This window comes from Xiphophorus maculatus, chromosome 10, assembly GCF_002775205.1.
Source record: "Xiphophorus maculatus strain JP 163 A chromosome 10, X_maculatus-5.0-male, whole genome shotgun sequence".
Taxonomy (NCBI): domain Eukaryota; kingdom Metazoa; phylum Chordata; class Actinopteri; order Cyprinodontiformes; family Poeciliidae; genus Xiphophorus; species Xiphophorus maculatus.
In genome coordinates, this window is record NC_036452.1 from 24,239,761 (window position 1) to 24,266,316 (window position 26,556).

Consider the following 26,556-nt stretch of genomic DNA (forward strand, 5'->3'; position numbering starts at 1 on the left):
ACAAAGTGGGTTGTGAAAGCTGCCCTTTGCTTAAGCTGCTCTTCCACAATATATCTATATATAGTAATTAGTCATTTTTAAATCTGCTTCTGCACCAAGCTTTATAAGTGTAACAGTCAAGATTTCACTTTTGTTGGTTTCAAAGTCCAGGGAATCACAAGGTCTCTTTTTCCTGTTGCACCCTCATTTTCTGCTGACCATAGCAGGTGCCCTGGAATTCACCCCCCGCCTTCTTGTCTCCATACACACACACACTAATTTTTTGCTGTCTTTTTTATTTAGTTCTGTTAAAGATGGACACTGACAGGGTCCATGCAGCTCTACCCGACCCACCAAGTCAAATCGAAGAAGAAAAAGTGGAGGAGAAGGCCTGTGGGAATTTTTTTGCTGAGTTAGAATCTGTGGAGTTGCCTCTAGGAACTACTTTAAGGTAAATTTATGGACAACTCATTATCTGATCATTATATCTTAACTAAGAAAATGAGTTAAAATGAAATTCAAGCAAAAAGCTTGAGGAAGTTTAACCAGCCTCTGAGAGGCATTACAGCAACTTTTCAATGTGGAAAAGTACAGAAGTAATGTACTGCAATGCAGCAGTCATGAACTGCAATATTATACTGTGCTACATAGAACTCATTTAGAGGGAATTAAAATTTTAATCAAATCACTTGTTTTACTGGGATTATTACATAAGAAGGAAAGATGCTAAAAGAAAAATATAACCTGTGTTTGTGTTAATTTTATTATGTGTTAACAATCTCTCATAAATATAATTTACTAGACTCACATAAGGGATACTATCTTTGGAAATGGTAGTTTTCTATCCAGCCTGTAGAAAACTCAAGAATTGTGCTTAGTCACATTCCTCCTGGATTTGTGATATTGGACTTTTTTTTGCACATACTGCTTTCTACTGCACCTATCCCATTTATTTAAATGAAAAAATAAGAAGTTTTGTGCAGCCATGGGCAAATATTTAGAATTGTTATTGTTGCAAGGTCTTTATTCTTTAACAAGAACTTGAAGATATGAACTTCAGTGATGAAAAACAGGAACTTCATGAAGTAGCTGACCGGTCAGATTTGCAAGATAGAACACTGCCATTTACCTTTTGTTTTAATTGGCACCATGCATTCAGATTCAAACTGTTTGTTGGTCATGCTACTGAATTTTGCATTCTTATGCTTTTAACAAGTTTTGCATAATGGAAGAATGTGCCATCATCATAAAAGAAGACTTTCATCACCAGACCTGCCCTTAGTGGATGGAATTTGGATTTTTACTTTGAGGAATATAATAACTCTTTCCAATCTTTCTATTGACAGCTCTTTTGTTGGGGCCATGTTTCCTTAATAAGGCTGTTTTATTTCTGATGGATCTAAAAATTGAAGATGTTCCTTTTGTCACAGTATCGTTTAAATGTTTCTTTTTGTATTTGTTTTAAATACTAAATCATTGTATGTAAACTTAAGTACTCTTGTTACATATTGCTGTTCTTATGGATAATGTGATTCTGACTTTGACCCTAGCATGTTACAGATGTGAACTATCATTAGTTGAACAATGTTAGAGTTGAATTGAATGATAAATATATCTCTTAGAGCGCCCCCCAGAGGCCGGAGCTCAGTCGGACTGTTCTGTGGAGATGCAATCAAAACTGTAATACACTGTACATAACAATCATGGCGGACAATGAAACCCTGGAGTGTGTAACGGAGCATGAGCGGATACTGCAGGAAATTGAGAGCACCGACACGGCTTGTGTCGGTCCGACTCTCCGGTAAGAGCCTGTGATGCTGTCCGCGTGCGGTTGTTTATTCTCCATGATAGAACCTTCATTTAGAAACATCCACAGCCTGTAAGGCCAGGGCTAGCACTGGTAGCTAACATCCATAGTGATGAAATGAAGCAAGAGGCTACACACAAACTAGCTAACAAAGCGCTTTGAATAAATGTAATAAATCTTTAGTAACACCAGACTCGTTTGTGATTTCGTAAATGCTAAATAAAGATACAAAGCCATTGAATTAACAGAGATGTCAATATCGTCTGTTTGTGTGGACGTTGTATGTCTTCTTATTGTTATTCTACTGATGTTAGCTGACGGCTAACTAGTAACAATCTTGTTGTTTTGTACAAATCAGAAAGTTAAGATTCACGACAGTCTGTCGTAGGACGCGGCTCGGTCTGTGGGAAGGGTTTGAATTGATCCAGTTCCAGCTCTGTTGTATCCTGGATCAGTTCTGTTTGCAGTACTAGCTTCCGTAGTAGCTGTCAAGGCCACCATGAATGACATCAGTTTGATAGGCTGCAAAGTGAACTCAGCAGCAACCTTTTCCGTATTCATGCCTTGAGGCGATGACTTCAGGTGTCAGTGAGTAAAACAATGAAGATACGTCCCGAAGGTAACGATGCAGAACTCTTTCAGTTTTGTTTGACGTTTATTGATGCATTTCTGATCACACCACTAAGTTTCATTCTGTAAATAGTACATGTGGTTAGGATGGATATATTCCTGCGCGGTGGGGTGTGTGTGGCAGTTTTAGCTTTAGAGAATGGGCTCATGAATTTAAAAGGGTCATAGTAGGCTTAAAAAAAAGAAAAAGGAAAAAAGTTGAGAGGAAAACATAAACGTACATGTACAGCATAATCTTTAAACTACATAGTAACAACCTGAACTACTATCTCTGTCTTTGTTCCCTATCTGCGTTTTATTTGCATACTCTCAATTAGATGCTTTTTTCTTCTCTTTTCTTTTTTGGTTTCCATTTCTCTATGTAATGTTTCTCCTCCCTTTCATTCATTCATTTTTACATTGGTTGTGGCAGAGCTGCATGTTGAATATGTAATTGCAGTGGCATTGCTGAAAATTCCAATAATATTCAAAATGATTAACACACATTTTTTGACCCTATTCTTTTTCTATACCACATAACATGTCATCACCACGTTCTTTGTGCTCAAAGGTTATTTTCTTCACTTCTCCTCTCTGTGCAAGGATCTTCACTCCTAACTATAAAAGATGCTTCTATCATTTTAACTGGACTGTAATTGAAGTACTAAATAATTTAGATTATGCATCACATGTATAAAAAGACAGCCGGAGAAGACCTGCATTCATAAAGATGGTTTAAAGTTCAGTAAATGATCTGCAGAATGTGGAGTGCTAGAGCACTCACTGGTGCTATAGCTGAACGGAATGTTTGAATATTGTCACATGAAGTCGAAGGTACTTGCCAGTACATTCTTTTCTGCTTCTCTGTTGAGACAACAGTCTCAGTCAGTTTGTGTGACACCAACTCGCAACAAATATCCTCTTAAGGGAATAAAAGAGGTCAACTCAGGCAAACCACAGATTCCAGTTCAGTCAATACATTCTAATTGATCCAAGCTATCAAACAATCCAGTCAAGTTCATTTTATTATTGAAATTGGTTTAAAAGTTTTCTATCTCAGGAAACCCCGCAGATTTCATCGAGTCATTGAATTGCAGCGTTCACATCTCCTGGATGAGCATGTAGCAACAGTGGGCAGTTGCTTGGTTTGTGTTGGTAACTTTGTAGCAATCCCTTAGTGAGCATGCACATAGCAACAGTGGAGAGGAAAAATCTACTTTAGCAGGACGAAACGTCCAGCAGCACCAACACTTGGCTCGGTGTTTATGATCATGTTGCTGGGGGTTTGACAAAGCGAACACACAAGAAATTCAGATATCCTGACCAAGAAGTAATGACTGTGTTTAAGAAAAAGTAAAGAGTTAAATGGTAACAGTAGCTCCTTCTGCGGCGTCATCTCAGAGAGAAACACAGCTAAGCAGATGAGCTCTGAGTCAGTTTTCTGTCTAGAGCGCGTGTAGTGAGTTGCAGTGATAGATCAGCCAATGGCTTTGTTGAGGAGAGAGACAGGTTTAAACACTGAAGACAGGACCAAGTGCATCATGAAGATATCGGCAGCAACTCAGCTGATGCACCCTGTGAAGGAAGGTGTCACAGGTAAACAGAAAGACAAACCGGATGTGGTTTCTATGAAGAGAAAAACAGAGAAACAACATGAAGTTAAAAGCTTAACTTAGAAAATAACTTCGATTATTTAATTTTGATCACTAAAGGATCTTCCTCCCATTCTACTGCTAGAACCTCTGAACCAGCAGTAAACCCGCAGTCCGTTAGGGACATATGGACCGATCAGATCTCTAATATGTGAAGGAGATGATTATTAAGGGCTTTATATGAGAGAAGAATCTTAAATTTTATTTTGGGTTTAACAGGGAACCAATGAAGAGAAGCTAAAAGAGGAAAAATATGATCTCTGTTTTTAATTGTCATCAGAACTCTTGCTGTAGATTTTGTCTCAGCTGAAGAATTTTAACTGTAATTTCTGTTGGTAAAGAATTACAGTAGTCCAACCTTGAATAAATACATGCATGAGATAAAAAAAAAACTTTATTGTGTTGTGGTTGTTGAAATTTTCATCTGGATCTCCAACCATAAAGTAAAACACATTCATAAAATCACAGTCATGGACTCTGGATATTTCCAATATGCTGATCAATAGCATGATGATCTTTGAAACCTGATTGAAATTCTTCAAGCAGGTCGGTCATTGCTGTGGGACTGCTCACACACCTAATTAGCAACTATATAGGAATGATGTCTTTACAAACACAAACAATGGGCTGATACATGGAAATACAGGCAAAGCTTGTATTTACATGTACAGTCACTCAGCTTGTAAGTTTGTTAACACACAGTGATGGGCAGACTGCCTGTAGTTTCATGTTACAGAGACTGTAGTTAGGCTTAGGTGTGCAAATGTCTTTTGAAAAAAGGTCCCACCATATTGCTTTGCTGGTTTGATGCTGGTTGCTATGCTGATAGGTTCCATGTGAAATCTACAAAGAGAGACTGAACCAGTTAGCACTGAAGCATGTAAAGGAAACATTCTTTGAGAAAATCATTAACAAAAACATCCTCATTGCTCATACCTTATTTGTCACAGTGTACAGATTAGCAAAGGTTTTGCCTATCATTGAAATGCGACTGAAATAGTAAATTCATCCCTCCTACACAGTTAAATAATTTCTTAACAATGACCAACCACTTTGATGCCTTTCTCACTACAGTACTGAGTCTACCATTGTTAAAGTGTTCAATGATATCCATTTAAACACGGACTGTGGAAGAACCACGGTGTTGGTTCTGCTGGAGCATTTGACACGGTTGACCATGAGAGCTGGGTCCGACTTAAAGCTGCTGTAAATGACTGGTTCAAGTCTCATTTAGAGATGTGAACCAGTCCTTGTCCTTTAGGTCTTGTATCACCTATTGGACATTTCTAGGATTAAATGACTGATGTCCCAAAAGATCTATAGAAACTCATCACTTTAGTTGCATTGATTACTGCAACAGCGTCTTCACAGGTCTGCTTATAACAAAAGAATGCTGCTCCTGGCATTCTGACTAAAACCAGGAAGATAGAGCACATCACCCAGTTCTCAAGTCCTTCCACTTAGAGAATAGACTATAAAATATTGTCTGTAGTTTATAAATCTGAATGACTAAGCACCAAAACATATTACAGACCTGTTGTATCACTGTATCACTGAGTTCCTTTAAATAAAGGCTAAAACCCTTTAATTAATAATAACTGAAACATCAACTAATTCTAGTCTGGAGTACAATTTTTTATTACTTCTTTTTATTTTGCAACTGTAGTGTTTTTTGTTTTTTTCATTTGTTTATCGTGTTATGTTTTTATCACTTTGAACTGCCTTGACTGTTGAAGTTTTCTACAAAAATAGCAATATTCCTCCTTGCAACTGACTTCTGTAAGTCCAAATGAATGAGGAAGTTATAAACACTGAGTCGAGTCATATGGTGTAAGTGACTTGTCTTTCCATTATGACACTAACTAATCAGTGACTTGGGCGTTGACTTTCAGCTGTAATCATTAATGCTGCACTTTCAAGCAGCTACTGTGTAGGCCCATAATATACCGCATCCTTGGGAGCCAAGTAAGCTCATTCTATTCTCTTTGAAGTGTGTGGAATAATTTATATGAATGTCCTGAGACTGAGAGTTGCAATATTAAGATTCATTTTCCAATCAAATTAGTTCAGTATTAGTGACCAAGGTGCTAACACTCAGAGAGCATTTGGGGACATTATGGTGATAGAAAACAACTGTATGGATGCGTTCTCTTATTGTCCATAAATTAGCTTCAGCTTTATTTCATAAAGCATCTGAGCTAGATGTATTAGTATTGTATAACAAAGAATAAACATACATTGTGTTCATGACTCAGCTGTTCCTCTGTTTGTGTGGAGAGATAGAGAAGTGGAAGTGTTCATCTGGTCTTTGCTGATGAGGACTGATTGCTTTATATGGATTGTAGATGCAGAAGTAGAGTTTCCACACCAACGGCGTGAATGTCCGAGTTCATATGGTGACATGGAGAATGAGCAAAAGAAATGAAATGGTAAAACTGTCCTGCCATACAACATTAGATTTTTTAGAGGTCTACTGCAGATGAAGTGTTTGAACAAACCGAAGAGTCAGAATCTGTTAAAAAAGTTTTACCATAACAGAAACCCTAATGTCTAATTGGCTCCGGTTCAGTTATGCTATTTACTTGTTCATATCCCCATTTTCATGCAAATCCATTACCATTCATTCCTCCCATTTTCATTTCATGTGCATATGTACTTGCATCATTGTGTATCAGTTTATTTGTCTTTGTAGTTCAGTATTTTCACAAATTAGAAAGAATAGTGATAAGATCTAATATGTAAGGTAATGTAAGAGGTATTTTCTATAAATCTGTCTACATTGACTGGGGTTCTCATCCCCATTTTGCCTGGTTGGCTCTTGAAATATGAGATTAGAACCCTTTTGGAAACCAAAATAACTTTGTGACCTGGGGATTTTGAGGAAACATCATTTTCTTACAGTAAAAAAATTGCCATAGTTGGTTGTTAAAACGTGGCTATGATGAAACATCCATCTGGTGCAGGAGTGTCAAACTGCAGCACGTCACTATTTTCTGTTTATCTTCTTACTTAATTTTACTTATCATAGAAACGTTTTGGCAGGGTGTCCGCACATTCTTAAAAATGCTTAGATTCATGTATCTAAAACCTTAAAATACCTTAAATATATAAAAAAAAATGTGAGTTGGCCACAAGTCTTAAATTGTGTCATGGCAGGGCTATTAAATCTCATATCTGTGCTGTTTTCTCTCATGGGGCTTTTCTGTCAGGCTTAAAATCGTACTATAACCTGCAGAGATCTTGTATTAAGAGATTCTGACTTTAAAGTCAGAATTGTTTTCTTTTTTTTTCGGTGACCCTACTCCTGTTCTGTAGTAAAGGTGTTTAAATGTTGTACATTTAAAATAATTTTAACTGAAGTTGGTGAATTCTGTCTACTGTTTTCTAGTTATTGATTAAAAAATGATTGTACTTCACTTAGTGTCACTAGATGGAGACATTGTTCCTGAAATAAACCTTGGATTGTAGTTGGGAACTGACAGTGTTCTTGCTGTGCTCATCAAAAAACTTTAAACATATAATATCCACATGTAAAATGCTATACAGGCCTGACTGCCTCTAAGTCCTCTCTGTGTAAGGCATTTATTTATTATTTGTGTGATTCTGTAAATAACTATAAATCTTTCAGTTTTGAATTTACATGATTTTATATTTAAGCAAGTCGCTTAGTGAATAAAATGACTGAATTGCAACAGACTGTCATAAATTATGAAAACACAGGAAATGTGTTAAATGCAATTTATGCTGACATGCCGACTGCTGTTACAAAATGCACAGCTTTGTCAAGATAACATACAACTTTTGCGACTGAATGCAAGAGAAAAGATTTCCCATGCCCCCTTGCAGGCTGTGCACAAATAAAAAAAAAACTGAAAAGAAAATAAACTGAATTGAACAAACTAACACAGTTGAGCTATCAATTACGGCTACAGCGCCTGCAATGTAACAGAGCCAAGGTGATCAGCAAACAACTTAAAGCAAAAATTAAACTCTTTTACTATGGACATAGACACATGTAAAGAGACACAGGATAAAATGAATTGCTTTGTTTATCTACATTTTCTAGAGTTCTCACCCTCTTTTTTTTACTCCCCCTCCCTTTTCATGTTCCCCTTTTGTCTTGTTTAGGTCCATTTATGATGACCAGCCCAATGCTCACAAACGGTTTATGGAGAAGCTGGATGCCAGGATAAGGAACCATGACCGTGAGATTGAAAAGATGTGTAATTTCCACCATCAAGGCTTTGTGGATGCCATAACTGAACTTCTTAAAGTGCGTGCTGATGCAGAGAAACTGATGGTAAGAGTGAGTAGGACACACAAGACTTCAAAACAAAGTCATGTTTGACATATATATATCGTTTTCACAACGACTGAAGGTAACATAGTTAGTGATTGTGCTATAAAATGGTACAATGTGTCTTTAAAATACAAAATACTACTCTTTTAAGAAACTGCATACATTGACCAAAAGTAACTTTTTCAATAAAACCTTGCTGCTGAGATGGAAATAATAATTTCCATTTTCTTTCTTAGTGTTTGTTGTGAACCCAGAGTATAAAGTGTTGCTTTCTTTCTCAGTATTTGTTTGTTTACCTCAAGTCATAATGTTATCGCAGTGTTCACCAGAATTTTTTTTTTTTTCAAAAGTTTACAATCTATGTTTTGTAGCTACAGGGACAAAATTGTGCTGTTAGTATATTTTCATGATTGGATTCTTCATTGCTTAAAAAAAACAACAAAAAAACACCAGTCCTCAAAAAGCTCACTGGTCAATTAGGTCATGGCTCTCAGTAGTGTGACAAGAGCCGAGAGTTCAAAAATCCAGATCCAGAATTGAGAAGTTTGTCACTGAATCTGTGAGAAAGAGCCTGTCACAAGCCATTAAAGCCCATGAAAGGCCCAGTGCACCGACCATGGGTTCAGGTCCCCGCTGCCTGGTTAATCGGAATTTACCCGGCTTTGTCCTTGCTCCTTCATGGACAATGAGTTGATAACGAGCCTAAGCAGCTGCTGGGAGTGAGCTGCAGAGGGCATGAAGCAGAGCAGCAAATGCACTCTAAATTATTCAAAATCCTGTAACACAAAATTTACTCTTCAGTCAGTTCAGAAATGGATTTATTAGTTTTTTTAGAATTTGTAACTTAATCCTTAAAAGAGATGAGTAAGAGGAGATATTTCAGAGCTTTGATGTTGATGTCTGTTTGTTTTCAAAGGGTCAAGTGACAGACACTAACAGGAGACTACAGGACGCAGGGAGAGATGTAAGTTCATGTATGTGTGTAGTCCTGCATGTGTGGAGGACAAACTGTGCCTTTTGTTTTCCTGCCATGACAGATACATGCTCATTATCTGCAAGAATAGTTCTGCGGTGGACATGACCGTTCTTTAACCTGGTAGTCAACAGGGTGACCTCTTTTTCATTGTCTTCCCCAATTGTGTGGTCCCTCCCCCAGGTAACAGCTCAGACAGAGGAAGTGATTCGCTGTCGGATCCAGCAGAGGAACATGGCCACCACAGTGGAGAAACTTCAGCTCTGTATACCAGGTGACACAGGTTACTGTTACCTGAGAGACCTCATCCAGGGGTAAAACACTGGTTGCTAGTCCCTGTTCTGTTCTGTTCTTCTGGAAGGAAGTTCAGTCCCTTCCTCAGAACAGCCAGCCGTTGTTTGTGTGACTGTTTGTGTTACAGTCACAAGTGATGGTATGTAGTGTTGCTACAATACAGACAGAATGGAAGTTTGAGTTTTTAAAGATTTTTGGACTCAAATGAAAATGATAAACTTTGTTTTTATGTATATTATAAAAGTGGACATCAATAACAACTATGTAAAAAAAAAACACTGATATAAAACTTTGGACTGATGTCAATATCCAATATTAATGTTGCTGTTGTGGATGATTACTGATATTTACCAACAATATTTATATATTTTATATTTCACTACCCTCTTGACACCTTGAAAAACGCAACCACGCCGCTGACTTGACCACTGCTTCTCTGCTTCAGTCAAACTTCCCACGATCTTTTCTGAATCACTGTCAATGTCACCTGAGCAAACAAACATAACATGACCAACTTCCTGCCCTCCACCTCCAGAAACAAATGGCAACAGGATGGAAATAAATGTCCATTGTTAATTTTGTGTGATAAAACCACTGTTCTTTTGTGTTTATATATACACTGCTCAAAAAAATAAAGGGAACACTTAAACAGGTGTTTAACACTTAAAGTGTTCCCTTTATTTTTTTGAGCAGTATATATATAGGGGTTGGACAATGAAACTGAAACACCTGGTTTTAGACCACAATAACTTATTAGTATGGTGTAGGGCCTCCTTTTGCGGCCAATACAGCGTCAATTCGTCTTGGGAATGACGTATACAAGTCCTGCACAGTGGTCAGAGGGATTTTATGCCATTCTTCTTGCAGGATAGTGGCCAGGTCACGACGTGATGCTGGTGGAGGAAAATGTTTCCTGACTCGCTCCTCCAAAACACCCCAAAGTGGCTCAATAATATTTAGATCTGGTGACTGTGCAGGCCATGGGAGATGTTCAACTTCACTTTCATGTTCATCAAACCAATCTTTCACCAGTCTTGCTGTGTGTATTGGCGCATTGTCATCCTGATACACGGCACCTCCTTCAGGATACAATGTTTGAACCAGAATGGTTCGGTAGTCCTTGGCAGTGACGCGCCCATCTAGCACAAGTATGGGGCCAAGGGAATGCCATGATATGGCAGCCCAAACCATCACTGATCCACCCCCATGCTTCACTCTGGGCATGCAACAGTCTGGGTGGTACGCTTCTTTGGGGCTTCTCCACACCGTAACTCTCCCGGATGTGGGGAAAACAGTAAAGGTGGACTCATCAGAGAACAATACATGTTTCACATTGTCCACAGCCCAAGATTTACGCTCCTTGCACCATTGAAACCGACGTTTGGCATTGGCACGAGTGACCAAAGATTTGGCTATAGCAGCCCGGCCGTGTATATTGACCCTGTGGAGCTCCAGACGGACAGTTTTGGTGGAAACAGGAGAGTTGAGCTGCACATTTAATTCTGCAGTGATATGGGCAGCCGTGGTTTTATGTTTTTTGGATACAATCCAGGTTAGCACCCGAACATCCCTTTCAGACAGCTTCCTCTTGCGTCCACAGTTAATCCTGTTGGATGTGGTTCGTCCTTCTTGGTGGTATGCTGGCATTACCCTGGATACCGTGGCTCTTGATACATCACAAAGACTTGCTGTCTTGGTCACAGATGCGCCAGCAAGATGTGAACCAACAATTTGTCCTCTTTTGAACTCTGGTATGTCACCCATAATATTGTGTGCATTGCAATATTTTGAGCAAAACTGGGCTCTTACCCTGCTAATTGGACCTTCACACTCTGCTCTTATTGGTTCAATGTGCAATTAATGAAGATTGGCCACCAGGCTGGTCCAATTTATCCATGAAACCTCCCACACTAAAATGAGAGGTGTTTCAGTTTAATTGTCCAACCCCTATATATATATATATATATATATATATATATATATATATATATATATATATATATATATATATATATATATATATTGAGCATTTGCAGTAACAACCATAATTTGGAAATGAAAAGTTTGAGTTGCAAATTTACTGTGTAACGAGCATGGATCACCTTTATATGAAAGTCCTTTTAGTTGTCTCCATGTCTGTGTAGTAAAATATTTCTCAAATGTGAACCAGTTGAGTGGCATTAGCTGCACACTGTCTCTTTAAACTAAGAGAATCTCCTGACAAAACCACTGTTCTTTGGTTCCGAAAAATTACAAAATTCATCCTCACATTTGTTGTCCAGGCATAAACCACATATTTTGGATGTTCTCTTTTCAAAGAAAATAATTTCTCAATAGACTAACTCAAACATGTAACGAGATGTAAATACCAAAGCTGGAAATGGCACGCTGCGCTACAAAGGTGACACAAATTATCAGGTACAATGCCTGCATGACTTTGTTATTGTAGTGGTTCGTGCTTAAGGGTGTCACATACATGATAGATACATTTTTATCATTAGAAGATGTTTGACCAGTTTAGATTCAATAACAAGTCCCTAACAATGTTTGTATTTCTTTTTCCTCTGAAAAATCTCTTTGACTCTGAATCAGCTGAAAAATGAGATCTCATAAAGACAACAAACTAATTCTGTTTTTTATGTTCTGTACCATTCTAGTGCTTGAAATGTACAGCAAACTGAAGGAGCAACTGCATTCAAAAAGGTAATGACCTCCCAAAACATTTCCTTACAAGCTAGATTGTAACAATGGAGATATTCTAAAACCAACCGGAGCTTGGACCGAAGTTAGGTCAAGCTAGGTCTCAGCTAATGAGAAACAACAGGTTAATTGTACAATTTGTATTTGCAACAAAAATCTTTAATCTTTTACAGTTTTCAAACATGAAACACAGAGGGGTTGCACAGGCTGTTTTTATTTTGTAGATTCAAAGGTGATGGTAATATGCATGCTGCCCAGGTGAGAGGGGCTTCTGTAGTGGTGTGATGGGTTTCTGGGTGGGGGCCGATGGCTGTTGGGGGTAGTTCACTCCCTTGATCTCTGTGTGGTAGTCTGGCCAGGTGGAATGGCTCGTCTCCCTCCCCTGCTGGTCCTGTCTGATGTAGATTCTATCACCAACCCAGGGTCTACCTGGTGTGAGCTGGTTATGAGGATGTGGATTCATCCACGTCCTCCGTCCTACTCTGTGGACGTGTCTTTCTGCCTGTAATTGTCGTTTGAAGTTTAAAAAGCCATGACAACATCTTCTAGGTAATCTTAGTGCATGTAGAGTCAATACATAACAAAAGTAAATGAATCATTCTTTCAGACAATTTATTTAAACTCTCCAGATGATGCTTCCTTTTTACCTCATGAATGTCCACTTTGGCTGTTGCTGAGTAAGATAAGGACAGGGTGTTTGTTTGGGATAGGAAAATAATGACCCGTTTACTGTGAACCAAAAGAAGAAGCTATTCACTGAAAGGACAATTGACCCTCACTGTGCCCTTGTTCACAACAAAGCCCCCCCTGCCTGTCTGCTAGGGTATAGCATTGGCACCCAGAGCCAGGCTCAGCCAATCACACTGCAATAGTTACCTTTCTGGATTTGCCAGTGAATGTATGATATGTACTTGTCCTATATGTCTGTTATATGTGCTATATGCTTTAGTGCACATTACAGTGTTATGTAAACGTTGGCGCTCTGGTCAAATTCCTTTCGGTGTCCAATGGTTCGTAGCGTTTGTGTCCTCTCACTCTGCGTTCTGACGAACCTTTTCATCATGAGTTTTATAAGAATGTCTTTCTATTCATTTGTCCACAACGCATTTTACATTCACTGACCAACCAATTAGATCCCTTCACAGCCCGCCTATCAGCCTAATGATGAGAGCTAACTCACTGACCCGACGCTGAACTCATACAATTAATACACATACCAGACTCAGGTCAATAATAATAATAATAATAATAACAACTAGAAAAATTCCCAAAGAAAGTTAGATGGGCCCCACTGCTGGGACCAGAGCCAAAGGTTCTGTGGCCATGTTTAGTTGGTCCTAGTGTGCATCAGGGTGAAGAACTTTTCATAAAAGTCCTTCTGTCTGTTATACCATCTTGTTTGGGTCAAAGGTCATCTGTACATGTGTTAATCTGATCAGCTGTTCTAGCCTTTTCAGTCCTGTCTAGATTTTTGAAATGTTCCATTTCAAATAGTCAACTCTGGATGTTAAGTCACTGGTGTTCAAATCACACCTCCCATTCCACCTTTACAAGTAGTGTTGTGTTCACTGTAGCGGATTGCATTTAATTAAATCCATGCTCTTCTTTGTCATGCTATGGATTATTTGCCTGAATTTCTTTAATGTTCTTGATATATTGTTTCAATTGTTTTACTGTTTCTGGCTATTTCTGTGAATCACTCAGAACAAATATTTCAATAGTGCGTTTTATTAAGTTCAGCAAACCTGTCTTCAATATTGCAGGGCTGTCCATTGCAGATCATAATAAATGCAAACTCTCACATTTAAACCATCTTAGCACCACAATACATTAAAGATCTGCTGTTGTTGTATCATCCCTCCAGACCTCTCAGGTCTTCCGGTTCTGGTCTGCTCTGCATCCCCAGAACCAGAACCAAACGAGGAGAAGCAGCATTCAGCATCTATGCACCACAAATTTGGAACAAACTTCCAGAAAACTGTAAAACAGCTGAAACACTGACTTCTTTTAAATCCATCCATCCATCCATCCATCCATCCATCCATCTTCTTCCGCTTATCCGAGGTCGGGTCGCGGGGGTAGCAGCTTCAGAAGGGAGGCCCAGACTTCCCTCTCCCCAGCCACTTCTTCTAGCTCCTCCGGGGGAATCCCGAGGCGTTCCCAGGCCAGCCGAGAGACATAGTCCCTCCAGCGTGTCCTGGGTCTTCCCCGGGGCCTCCTCCCGGTGGGACGTGCCCGGAACACCTCACCAGGGAGGCGTCCAGGAGGCATCCTGACCAGATGCCCGAGCCACCTCAACTGGCTCCTCTCGATGTGAAGGAGCAGCGGCTCTACTCTGAGTCCCTCCCGGATGACTGAGCTTCTCACCCTATCTCTAAGGGAGAGCCCAGCCACCCTACGGACAAAACCCATTTCGGCCGCTTGTATCCGCGATCTCGTTCTTTCGGTCATGACCCAAAGCTCATGACCATAGATGAGGGTGGGAACGTAGATCGACCGGTAAATCGAGAGCTTCGCTTTTTGGCTCAGCTCTCTCTTCACCACGACGGACCGGTACAGCGCCCGCTTGACAGCAGACGCTGCGCCAATCCGCCTGTCGATCTCCCGCTCCCTTCTTCCCTCATTCGTGAACAAGATCCCGAGATACTTGAACTCCTCCACCTGGGGCAGGACACCCCCCTTGACCCGGAGAAGGCACTCTACCCTTTTCCGGCTCAAGACCATGGCCTCGGATTTGGAGGCACTGATCCCCATCCCGGCCGCTTCACACTCGGCTGCGAACCGCTCCAGCGAGAGCTGCAGATCATGACCTGATGAGGCCAGTAGGACCACATCGTCTGCAAAAAGCAGAGACGAGATCCTAAGGCCACCAAATCGGATCCCCTCAACACCTTGGCTGCGCCTAGAAATTCTGTCCATGAAAGTAATGAACAGAATCGGTGACAAAGGGCAGCCCTGGCGGAGTCCAACTCTCACCGGAAACGAGCCCGACTTACTGCCGGCAATGCGGACCAGACTCTGACACCGGTCATACAGGGACCTGACAGCCCGTATCAAAGGGCCCGGTACCCCATACTCCCGGAGAACCCCCCACAGGGCTCCCCGAGGGACACGGTCGAACGCCTTCTCCAAGTCCACAAAACACATGTAGACTGGTTGGGCGAACTCCCATGCACCCTCCAGGACCCTGCCGAGGGTGTAGAGCTGGTCCAGTGTTCCACGACCAGGATGAAAACCACACTGCTCTTCCTGGATCCGAGGTTCGACTATCCGACGGACCCTCCTCTCCAGGACCCCTGAATAGACCTTGCCAGGGAGGCTTAAGAGTGTGACCCCTCTATAATTGGAGCACACCCTCCGGTCTCCCTTTTTGAACAGGGGGACCACCACCCCGGTCTGCCAGTCCAGGGGAACTGCCCCCGATGTCAATGCGATATTGCAGAGTCGCGTCAGCCAACACAACCCTACAACATCCAGAGCCTTAAGGAACTCCGGGTGGATCTCATCCACCCCCGGAGCCTTGCCACCGAGGAGCTTCTCAACCACCTCGGCGACCTCGTCCCCAGAGATTGGAGAGCCCAACCCAGAGTCCCCAGGCTCAGCTTCTTCAATAGAAGGCATGTTGGTGGGATTGAGGAGGTCTTCGAAGTACTCTGCCCACCGACCCACAACGTCCCGAGTAGAGGTCAGCAGCACACCATCCCCACTATAAACAGTGTTGGTGCCGTACTGCTTCCCCCCCCCGAGACGCCGGATGGTGGACCAGAATCGCTTCGAAGCCGTACGGAAGTTTTTCTCCATGGCCTCTCCAAACTCCTCCCGCGCCCGAGTTTTTGCCTCAGCAACCACCCGAGCCGCATGCCGCTTCGCCTGCCGGTACCCATCAGCTGCTTCCAGAGTCCCACAGGCCAAAAAGGCCCGGTAGGACTCTTTCTTCAGCCTGACGGCATCCCTCACCGAAGGTGTCCACCAACGGGTACGAGGGTTGCCGCCGCGACAGGCACTGACAACCTTGCGGCCACAGCTCCGACCAGCCGCCTCGACAATGGAGGCACGGAACACAGTCCACTCAGACTCCATGTCCCCCACCTCCCCCGGGACGTGTTCAAAGTTTTGCCGGAGATGGGAGTTAAAGCTCCGTCTCACAGGGGATTCCGCCAGACATTCCCAGCAGACCCTCACAACACGTTTGGGCCTGCCAGGTCTGACCGGCTTCCTCCCCCACCACCGGAGCCAACTCACCACCAGGTAGTGGTCAGTGGACAGCTCCGCACCTCTCTTCACCCGAGTGTCCAAGACATACGGCCGCAGATCCGATGAAACGACGACAAAGTCGATCATCGAACTGCGGCCTAGGGTGTCCTGGTGCCAAGTGCACATATGGACACCCTTATGCCTGAACATGGTGTTCGATATGGACAATCCATGACGAGCACAGAAGTCCAACAACAGAACACCATTCGAGTTCAGATCGGGGGGGCCGTTCCTCCCAACCACGCCCCTCCAGGTCTCACTGTCATTGCCCACGTGAGCGTTGAAGTCCCCCAGTAGAACAAGGGAGTCCCCAGGAGGAGCACTCTCCAGTACCCCCTCTAAGGACTCCAAAAAGGGTGGGTAGTCTGAACTGTCGTTCGGCCCGTAAGCACAAACTAAAGTCAGGACCCGTCCCCCCACCCGTAGGCGGAGGGATGCTACCCTCTCGTTCACCGGAGTAAACCCCAACGTACAGGCGCCGAGATGGGGAGCAACAAGTATGCCCACTCCTGCCCGACGCCTCTCACCTTGGGCAACTCCAGAGTGGAAGTATGTCCAGCCCCTCTCAAGAAGGCTGGTTCCAGAACCAGAGCCGTGCGTCGAGGTGAGACCGACTATTTCTAGCCGGAACCTCTCGACCTCACACACTAGCTCCGGCTCCTTCCCCACCAGAGAGGTGACATTCCACGTCCCAAGAGCCAGCTTCTGCAACCGAGGATTGGATCGCCAGGGTCCCCTCCCTCTGCTGCCACCCATCCCACACTGCACCCGACCACTTTGGCCCCTCTCACAGGTGGTGGGCCCATGGGAGGGGGGACCCATGTTTCCTCTTCGGGCTGAGCCCGGCCGGGCTCCATGGGTTAAAGCCCGGCCACCAGACGCTCGCCATCGTGCCCCCCCTCCAGGCCTGGCTCCAGAGTGGGGCCCCGGTGACCCGCGTCCGGGCGAGGGAACGCCAAGTCCAATGTTTTTATCCATCATTGGGGTCTTCGGGCTGCGCTTTGTCTGGTCCCTCACCTAGGACCTGTCTGCCTTGGGTGACCCTACCAGGGGCATGAAGCCCCAGACAGCATAGCTCCTAGGATCATTGGAGCACTCAAACCCCTCCACCACGATAAGGTGGCAGCCCAAGGAGAGGGCTGCCACTTTTAAATCTCAACTAAAAATCCACCTGTTTAGAATTGTATTTGAAATGTGATCAATTACAAATTTATTGATGGAACTTGACTTAATGATTGATTCTATATTGCATTGTGTTTCTGTGTTTGTAATGATGTAAAGCACTTTGAAATGCCTTGCTGCTGAAATGTGCTATACAAATAAAATTTGATTGATTGATTGATTAACTGAAACTCTACTGCCCCCAGATATTATGCTGCATTGAAAACCATGGAGCAGCTGGAGAAGGTGTATATTCCAAGGTAGGATCACACAGTCAAAGTTTGTGACTGCAAATTCTACAAGAAATGTTTGAATAGCTCCTAACTGACTTTGTAAAAAGGTTTTCTGGTTGTGATTTATTAAATCAAAATCATATTGCATAAGATATTAAAAAGCTCCAAAGACAAAACATTTAACTGACAGAGCCCAGTCATATCAAAGAAAAGTTGGCAATTAATGACTAGTGGCAGGCGGCTGTTGTAACCAAAAGTCAACATGTTTGATTAAAGTGTAACTTCACAATGGAAGAACTGAGTATCTGTGACCCCCAACAGGGTTAGTCAGTACAGGTTCTGCCAGATCATGGCAGAAAATCTGCCCAGACTGAGGGAGGAAATCAAAGAGATATCAATGTCAGACCTCAAGGACTTCCTGGAAAGCATCCGGAAGCATTCCGACAAGGTTGGAGAGACTGCGATGAGACAGGTGGGACTGTTTCTTCCAAACCTTTAACTGGCAGACGGATAGAGCTGCATGTTTGATTTGTGTATGGTGCTTCTGCCCAGGCGCAGCAGCACAGGACCTTCAACAGTGCTGTGGCAAAGCAGGTCCACACAGGACACTACAGCAAGCCTGTGTATTCTCTGAGCGGACGCACACACACACACATCTCCAACGGCCTGCTGACCCATGACGACGCTGGAGACGAGGAGGAAGCAGATGAAGAGGTGAGACTAGGATAAAAAAAGTGTTTTACTTTAAATTATCACAGCTCTCTGTGTCCACATGTCCCAATGTCTTATCACAAATACACATTTGTTTTTATTGAAGCCATTATTAAACTGACTAGCAACAAACTGTTGGGAGTTTCACTTCCTGTCTTAAGTGAAGGTTGTGTAATTACTGATGTTTTCTCTCGTCTTCCAGGTTCTTACAGCTCAGGACCTGGTGGATTTCTCCCCTGTCTACAGATGTCTACATATATACACTGTGCTGGTAGGTGATTCTGCTGCTAATTCACGCGACAAGCAGGTATGACACATGATGTGTATACATACAGTCACATTGGAAAAGACTGAATGAAAAAAACTACCATACCTTATTCATTCTTCGATATAGTCATTAGAACATTAGGGCATGCAGCTGTACGGTTCTGCTTTGTTCGCTGATTTATTCAATAAGTTTATAAGTCAATAACACTCAGTATTTCTCCACATCTACCTGTTATTTGAAAAGTTTATGGGTTTTGATTCAAAAAAGCAGATTTATTTTTTATGCAAATGTTTTCCTGCAGAAAGCTCATTAAATTACTCTAAATGCTGTATCCCAAAATCCATCTGTTTTAGTCTGTTCCTATAAATATTGTGTCTTCAGGGTGACAGAGAAACATTTGAGAACTACTACAGGAAGCAGAGGAAGAAACAGGCCCGCCTAGTATTGCAGCCACAGGCTAACATGGTGAGCACCTCGTGTCTTTCACTGCATGTGCAAATGTAAATTATTGGTGCGCAAATAAAGATGTTATTCTCCAGTTCTTTGTCAATAAGCAGTGTTCTGCATTTATTAGTTGCAAGACACAAAATACAAGAATCAAAAGTAAACACTCTGAGACCTGCCTTTTTGTTAAACCATGCAACCTGTGTTAAAGCAACACGGTATATCACAAAAATGTCTGGGTATTAAAATGATGTGTTTTCTCTGTTTGTAGCATGAGACTGTAGAAGGCTACAGACGATACTTTAATCAGATTGTGGGGTAAGATGTGCCTTTCAGTCTGTTTGGCTCCTGGGTGCACTAGAAGTTTCTGGACTGAAGACGTGTGGGTGTGTGTGTGTGTGTGTGCATGTGTGTGTGTGCGTGTGCGTGTGCGTGTGTGTGTGTGTGTGTGTGTGTGTGTGTGTGTGTGTGTGCGTGTGTGTGCGTGTGTGTGTGTGTGTTGGTCGTCAGGTTCTTTGTAGTGGAGGACCACATCCTTCACGCCACCAGGGGGCTGGTCACCAGAGCGTTCACCGATGAACTGTGGAACATGGCCCTGTCCAAGATCATTGCTGTGCTCCGCACACACTCTGTAGGCCGACACTCACACTAAACATGTACACACACACCATCAGCCGCACTGGCTGCATTTTCATTGACCTTAAAATGGCGCAAGTTGGAATTACAAAAATAAATTTGCTTAATGGAAACATGGCAAAAAAACCAAAGTTTTTGTGCTCTGATGAGGTGGGTTTCCAACTGTATCAAAATGAGTGTTTCCCAAAAACTGCAGTGGAAACAGTTTTTTCACATCACACGACTCATGATCAACAGCAGGAGGCTGCCACTGGCAGAAAGATGAGGAAGATGACAGGAGGATGGATGATGGCGCGGCGTGTTTTCTAATGACTTATCGGACAAACAAACTTACTCACGTGTTATTTTTAAAGTTATTGTGTTTCTTATTTCACGGAAACGCCGCAAATGCAACATTGTGTTTTTTTCAGTTAGTGGAATATTGACATATGTAAACACAGATACATTCTGTGGAAGAAAAGGAGACTGTTGAGTTCAAAATAATTATGGAGATCTGTGTTTCTGGGGAGAACTTTCCTTTACTGATACTCATACATAATAGCACAGCGGAGGTGAGTGCACCCACAGGCACACTGATGATGTCATTCTCAACACAAAGGTCAAAACCCACGTGGCCCATGTGGCCAACGAAGAGGTCACTGGGGCTAAATGAGAGACAGATTGCAACAATAACAGCAGATTTAGAGGGTATATTCCTGACTGCTGGACTCCTCTCAGTTGTAAATGACTGAGGGATTATGCTAACCGGTCAGAGAATGGGCTACACAGCATGGGGGGAGGGGTGACTGACAGAAGCTGAGTCACAAGAAGCTTCACTTCACAGAGAGGATTGCAACATGTTTCATTAATATTCACTTACAGGCATTTTGCCTTGTAATGAGCAGCAAAGTGTTTGTGGGGATAATTGCTGATTATTTTTTACTTCTTTAAAGTTACTATATTGAACAAAATTGGCATTCTAATCATAAATATCACCAGACCTTCAATGGTAATGTGTACCGTACTGAACAGAAAACCGGTTCAAAGTGCTGTCCCTGTTGGACTCTGGTCCTGATGTTGATTTACACACTTCAGACAGGATCCTGGTGTTAGCTTTAAGACATTGTGTTGCTTTCAGCTCATAAATCGGTTCGTGCTTCTGAAAAATGGAAGGGCTTGTTGATAGTAGTTCAGTCACATCCCCTCCCCCCTCAATGGTTACCCTTTTCATAAAATACATTCAAGTCAAGGCTGAAGCGTCTTCCTCCAGTCTGAGACGATTCATGAGACGACTTTAGAGGGTTAGAATCTGTCTCCTTTTTTTAGAGTAAAGTCACCATTATAATTTTCTCACAGTTTCCCTGTAGAAACATAAAACTTAAAAACTGGAAATATAAATATTTCAATAAGATCTGTTCATGTTTTTAAAAGTGTTGTTTTAAAAATCAGAACATCTTTATTTTCTCATCTAGTTTAGTTCTCTTGGTGTAAGTCTGATAGTTGACCACTTTCTTCTCCAGTCTTACTGTGATGACCCAGACCTGGTTTTGGAGCTGAAGAATCTCATAGTCATCTGCGCTGACACACTGCAGGTTTGTTCAGAGTTTTGCTTTAATTAATCAGCTTGCATGAAAAGCTTGACTGAGACATGTGGATTTGTGTGCCTCTATGTGTTCACACAGGGTTATGGTTTCCCAGTGAACCGACTCTTTGACCTGCTATTCGAGGTCCGAGACCAATACAATGAAACACTGCTGAAAAAATGGGCCGTGGTTTTCAGGTGAGATTCCTTCTAAAACTATCTTTGTATAGGGAAGATGCCTCCTTCAGATAGGACATTTTTATTTTATTGAAACAAGAAAGCCACAATAATTAATTGACCAAAATCTAACACTTCTTATTCATTCTTTTTTTTATTGTTTTTATTTTTGTCAGCCTTAAAATATTCTTTACTTCTGTTGTGGAATATATAGTTAATCCCACAAACCAATTTGTACCAACCAAAAAGTACGCCATCTTTCTGTTCTTTGCTTTTATACATTAGTGTGATAAATTGAATCTAGTCATAGTCATATTTTAAAGCCATTTAAATTTAACATCAATACAACAGATTTAATACTAACTAAGAAGTCAAAGTGGAAACACTGCATGTGAAACACTAAGTACATCCTCTGATCCAGTAGATACTAGAGCCAGCATTAGTCGCAACAATTTAAGTGCTGGAGATATTTTCTGTCTGACTCTCAGTCTCTCATGTTGTAGAAGGATTTTGCTCTGTTCTTGTTTCCAACGTTGCTTTAGTTCAGTTGATTTTTGAAACACGTTAACACCCAGTGCATGTGTTAACACAGGAGAGCCTTTTAGTCATGTTGTGATCTGGACTGTCTGGGCCCATAATTCTCAAACTGTGCCACCGTTACCACTGTTTGGGCTGCCCTTAGCCGTACTTAGAATAAATGTTGGTTTGACGTTTATGCTGGATAAAACATGGAGGTGATTAACTGCCAACATGAGCTACCGGCAAAGCCATGAGTTGTTGAAATAGCTTGAGCTTTTCTTTAAACAGGAACTCATCACAGAACACAAGAAACTAAGAAAAAGTAGATCCTTTGTCATACTGTTGTTTTAAAACATTTGTTATTTCTTTGTTGTTCATGGGAGTCTTGGTGGGAATAAAATGCTTGTTCAGTTAGTGTTTTTCACACAGCTTTTCCAATTTGGCTTGAGGTGTTAAGACACTTTGGAATCTGTTGTGTTTTTCTAAACAGCAATGTAAAAGTAAGGAATAGTGTGGAATTATATTCCCCAAATCTGGAAATATAAATTAGTATGAAAATGATTTGTTCCCTCGCTTTACTCTGTCTGATTGTCCAAATCCATCCATCCATCCACTGAGGTATATTTGTAGTAAATCTTGTATTTATACTTGAAAACTGACTAAAGAGCACTGAGAAGTCTAGATGTTAGTGTGTGGCAAAGTATTGGTATTAAAACATGCATGAACCCTGTTTAAATAGCTGACCATAGTAAAACCCAGAATAAACCAGATCATTTTTAACATGCTGATATGTTGATCCTTAGAAAGAGCATGGCCCTTTTTTCTCCCATGAGTGAGATTTTCATAGACAGCCAAGTGAAGCCAAGGCCTCTTCCTTCTACTGCACTAAAATCTAAAGTATAACCAAGCATTAAATGTTATTTTTGCACAGAGAGATCTTTGAGTCAGACAACTACAGCCCTATCCCAGTGGAAACAGAGGAGGAGTATAAACTGGTGACCAGCCGCTTTCCCTTTCATGATCCTGAGATTGAAAAGGTGACAAGAACCAAAACTGCATAATGCTCTCATAAGCATTACTTTCACATGACCAACATGCCATTAACGTTTTGCTGTTCTTTGTTCCTACCTGTGTGTGAGCAGCAGGACTTCCCTAAGAAGCTGCCGATGTCCCAGTCTGTCCCTCAGATCTACACACAGGTCAAAGAGTTCATTTATGCCAGCCTCAAGTTCTCAGAGTCCCTGCACCGCAGGTATGGCACTCTTACATTTCAGATGCTTGCATTAAGAACAAAGTTCATCACCTTTGAAATTATGACATTTAATAGAAACTGAACATAATTTGCAACAAGCTTCATCAATTTTCTCACTTGTATTTAAAGGCTCCCATAATTATACATGAACAGGTTAGAAAAGCATTGAAACCACTTTAGAAGTGATTCTTTTATCCATTTTCCATTTTCTCCTGGAGGTTTCTTCACACCTCATATCCCCCATTCTCTTACTCTGGGAGTTTTGTAAAAACTGAAAAGCTGAACCTGCAGGAGCTAAATGTTGTTTGTGTCTTCAGTTCAACAGAGATCGACGACATGCTGCGAAAATCAACCAACCTGCTGCTGACCAGAACTCTGAGCAGCTGCTTGCAAAACCTCATTAAGAAACCACACATAGGACTGACTGAGGTGGGACTGGATCTATCTCTGACACACACACGCACGCCCACCCCCACACACACACACGCACATACATGCCATCTCACCTATTTCAATGTGACATAGCATTTAATCATCTGCTGTAAAAGCTTCACCTTTCCTCTACAGCTGGTGCAGATTATCATAAACACCACTCACCTGGAACAGGCCTGTAAATACCTGGAGGAGTTCATAACCAACATCACCAACGTTTCACCTGAAACAGTTCACACCACAAGACTCTACGGCTTATCCACATTTAAGGTAACAGAGTAAAAACCAGATGGAAGCAGAACAATTAGGTCACATCAGGACACATTCATCTCAGATTTATCTTCTGTTTGATGAATCAGCTTTTATAACAATTTAAAGTACTGGAGCAAAGTAATGGCAGTGACACATGACATTTAAAACTATAACAAGACATTGTAATTTGTCATTTGACTGTTGCCGCCATGGTGCTCTGCTGATTATAAAGTGATACATTCACTGTCAAAGCTTAAGTGTAGCTTTACGAACAAAGTGTAAAATAAATTTCCTTCATAGCATCCTGTCAGGACAGATGGGGGGACGAACTGCACCATGCAAACACAAGATGTCAGAGATCCTGCAGATCTAGTGGTCAAAATCTGGTTTCCATTCATATAATATGACATTTTTCCTTTAATATTAACATTGAAGGAAAAATATAGTTAGTGCATTACCTGCAGTAAGTGAATTAGTAAAAAATCTACATTGATAGGGCCTGTTACAAATTAAAGAAATTAGAAAGCAGCTAACCTGGTACAAGATAGCAGGATACAAGTCAAGCAGTACTGCAGACAACAGCAGCACACAGAACAGAAAGTGACTCAGAACCTGTTTGTGCTTCCTGTTTGTCCTTTATTTTAAGGTTGTGCAGAAAGATAAAGATATTAAGTGTGAATTCTGTTGTCAGGACGCTCGCCATGCTGCAGAGGGAGAGATTTACACCAAACTAAACCAGAAGATTGATGAATTCATTCAGCTAGCAGACTATGAGTGGAGCATGGCAGAATCTGATGGCCGAGCCTCAGGATACCTCATGGATCTGATCAACTTCCTTCGTTCTACTTTTCAGGTCTTCACACATCTTCCGGTAAGTTTAATGAAGCCTCTAACGGACACATTGAATGTACAGCCGTGTAAACTACGACTAAAGTCACTGTGTTGTTGGTCTTAAGAGACATTTTTGCCTTTATTTAATGAGGTGATTTTTCTTGTAAATGTGGAGGTGAGGAATGTTTTGGTTCATTTCCGTCCAGCTCCCTCTAGTCTTCTGTTTTTACATCTGAGGCTGATCCTATGCTGGTGTCCCAGTCTGAGTGGGCCACTGGTTGGTGGGCTTTTCAGCACCATCTGTTGTGTTTTCTTTCAGTTTGAGTGTATTTTGTTTTTTCCAGAATGCATCCTGCCTCCCCATTAACACCTTCTCCAATGAAATGTTACTTATGCCAGTTTGTTTTATTCCTTGATTTTTATTTTCACTCTTCAAGCATCCAAGATAACTGGTTGAATTTGCTTCCTCCTTTCCATTTATTGTTGCTGCATTTTTTTTTCCTGTCCTTTCCCTCCTCCCCCCCTTTCTTCTATTTTTGGTTGGTTTTGGGTTTTCTGCTCAGAATAACAACAATGACCATGCATCAATGTCGGTGAGTATATTTGCTCGGATTTTATTCCACTTTGCTGCCACTTTGCAGCCTGCTGGGAACATGAATGCATGCTTGTTTGACTGCAGAAGCTGCTCTACGGTTTCACTGGCAAACCTGTACTCTTTACTGATGACGTTCATGGAAACCAGTAACATTTAGATTCTCTGCAAGAGCTCCTCTGATAATGTATGATGTTGAATAAGAGAGGATCAGTGGATATGCAGTAAAGCTGATACAAGGACCTGAGAGAGTTCTTAAAACTTTTTGATTGTTTTCTGTTCTATGTGCTTCCAGAGGCTAAAATGAACAAATCTTTGTAGTTAAAAGATTTTGTAAATAGAGTACAGCAATACTGTGGTCACTTTAAATTTGATTTTGGAACCGCATAAAACCAACTATTCACTGTTGCAGTTTTGTTTGCTCCATTTTCCTGGTTGCACGTGTTTGTTCCTGGTTTTAATTTCTGTCTGTTGAGTTGAATGTTTCCTATCAGACTGCATGGGTCAGCACCATGATGTGTATCAGAGGGTACTGAGAGGTGGTCGAAGCTCCACGATGTTTGACAATACCTCAGTGTTTGTTTAGTGTTCATTCTGCATTTCTTCAAGCATTGAACTGAAAGTCAGCTTTGGTCTAGAGCCATTTATGAATGCTACTGGACAGGAACTTCTGGGTTGCACCAAAATATATGTTGACAGAATTTATTGAAGCAGTGTTTTGGGGATTGGCTGTTCTAATATTTAAGATAAATACCACATAAGGTTTTTTATTTTAAGCATAAGGCAAAATAAATGTATTTGTATACTCCAACACGCCTCAAAGTGCAATGCACGTAACACCAGCACAGGTGATTAAACTGTATTACTTTTTGTGGTTCTACTGTGAGAACCATAAAGGTGACAGTAAGAACCATTTATT

The 26,556-nt window shown here is 41.6% G+C and overlaps 1 protein-coding gene across 8 annotated transcripts in view; it reads left to right on the top strand.

Annotated features, from left to right (window-relative positions):
- Positions 1–293: 293 nt before the first annotated feature.
- exoc6 (exocyst complex component 6) overlaps positions 294–26,556 on the top strand; it is a 31,734-nt gene continuing 5,471 nt past the window's right edge. For 2 of the 8 annotated variants that reach the window (XM_023340986.1, XM_023340987.1), the window contains exons 1-20: positions 294–430; positions 8,176–8,347; positions 9,264–9,311; positions 9,504–9,594; positions 12,272–12,317; positions 17,936–17,989; positions 18,284–18,434; positions 18,515–18,676; positions 18,876–18,944; positions 19,323–19,406; positions 19,657–19,703; positions 19,896–20,016; positions 21,521–21,592; positions 21,683–21,780; positions 23,210–23,315; positions 23,421–23,530; positions 23,848–23,959; positions 24,098–24,232; positions 24,906–25,085; positions 25,609–25,638. In XM_023340986.1, coding sequence (XP_023196754.1) covers positions 294–430; positions 8,176–8,347; positions 9,264–9,311; positions 9,504–9,594; positions 12,272–12,317; positions 17,936–17,989; positions 18,284–18,434; positions 18,515–18,676; positions 18,876–18,944; positions 19,323–19,406; positions 19,657–19,703; positions 19,896–20,016; positions 21,521–21,592; positions 21,683–21,780; positions 23,210–23,315; positions 23,421–23,530; positions 23,848–23,959; positions 24,098–24,232; positions 24,906–25,085; positions 25,609–25,638 — 2,025 coding nt within the window. Of the gene's footprint in view, positions 431–1,624; positions 1,781–8,175; positions 8,348–9,263; positions 9,312–9,503; positions 9,595–10,458; positions 11,366–12,271; positions 12,318–17,935; positions 17,990–18,283; positions 18,435–18,514; positions 18,677–18,875; positions 18,945–19,322; positions 19,407–19,656; positions 19,704–19,895; positions 20,017–21,520; positions 21,593–21,682; positions 21,781–23,209; positions 23,316–23,420; positions 23,531–23,847; positions 23,960–24,097; positions 24,233–24,905; positions 25,086–25,608; positions 25,639–26,556 lie in introns of those variants that run through there. The other 6 variants (XM_023340988.1, XM_023340990.1, XM_023340992.1 and 3 more) reach the window with 4 other exon arrangements.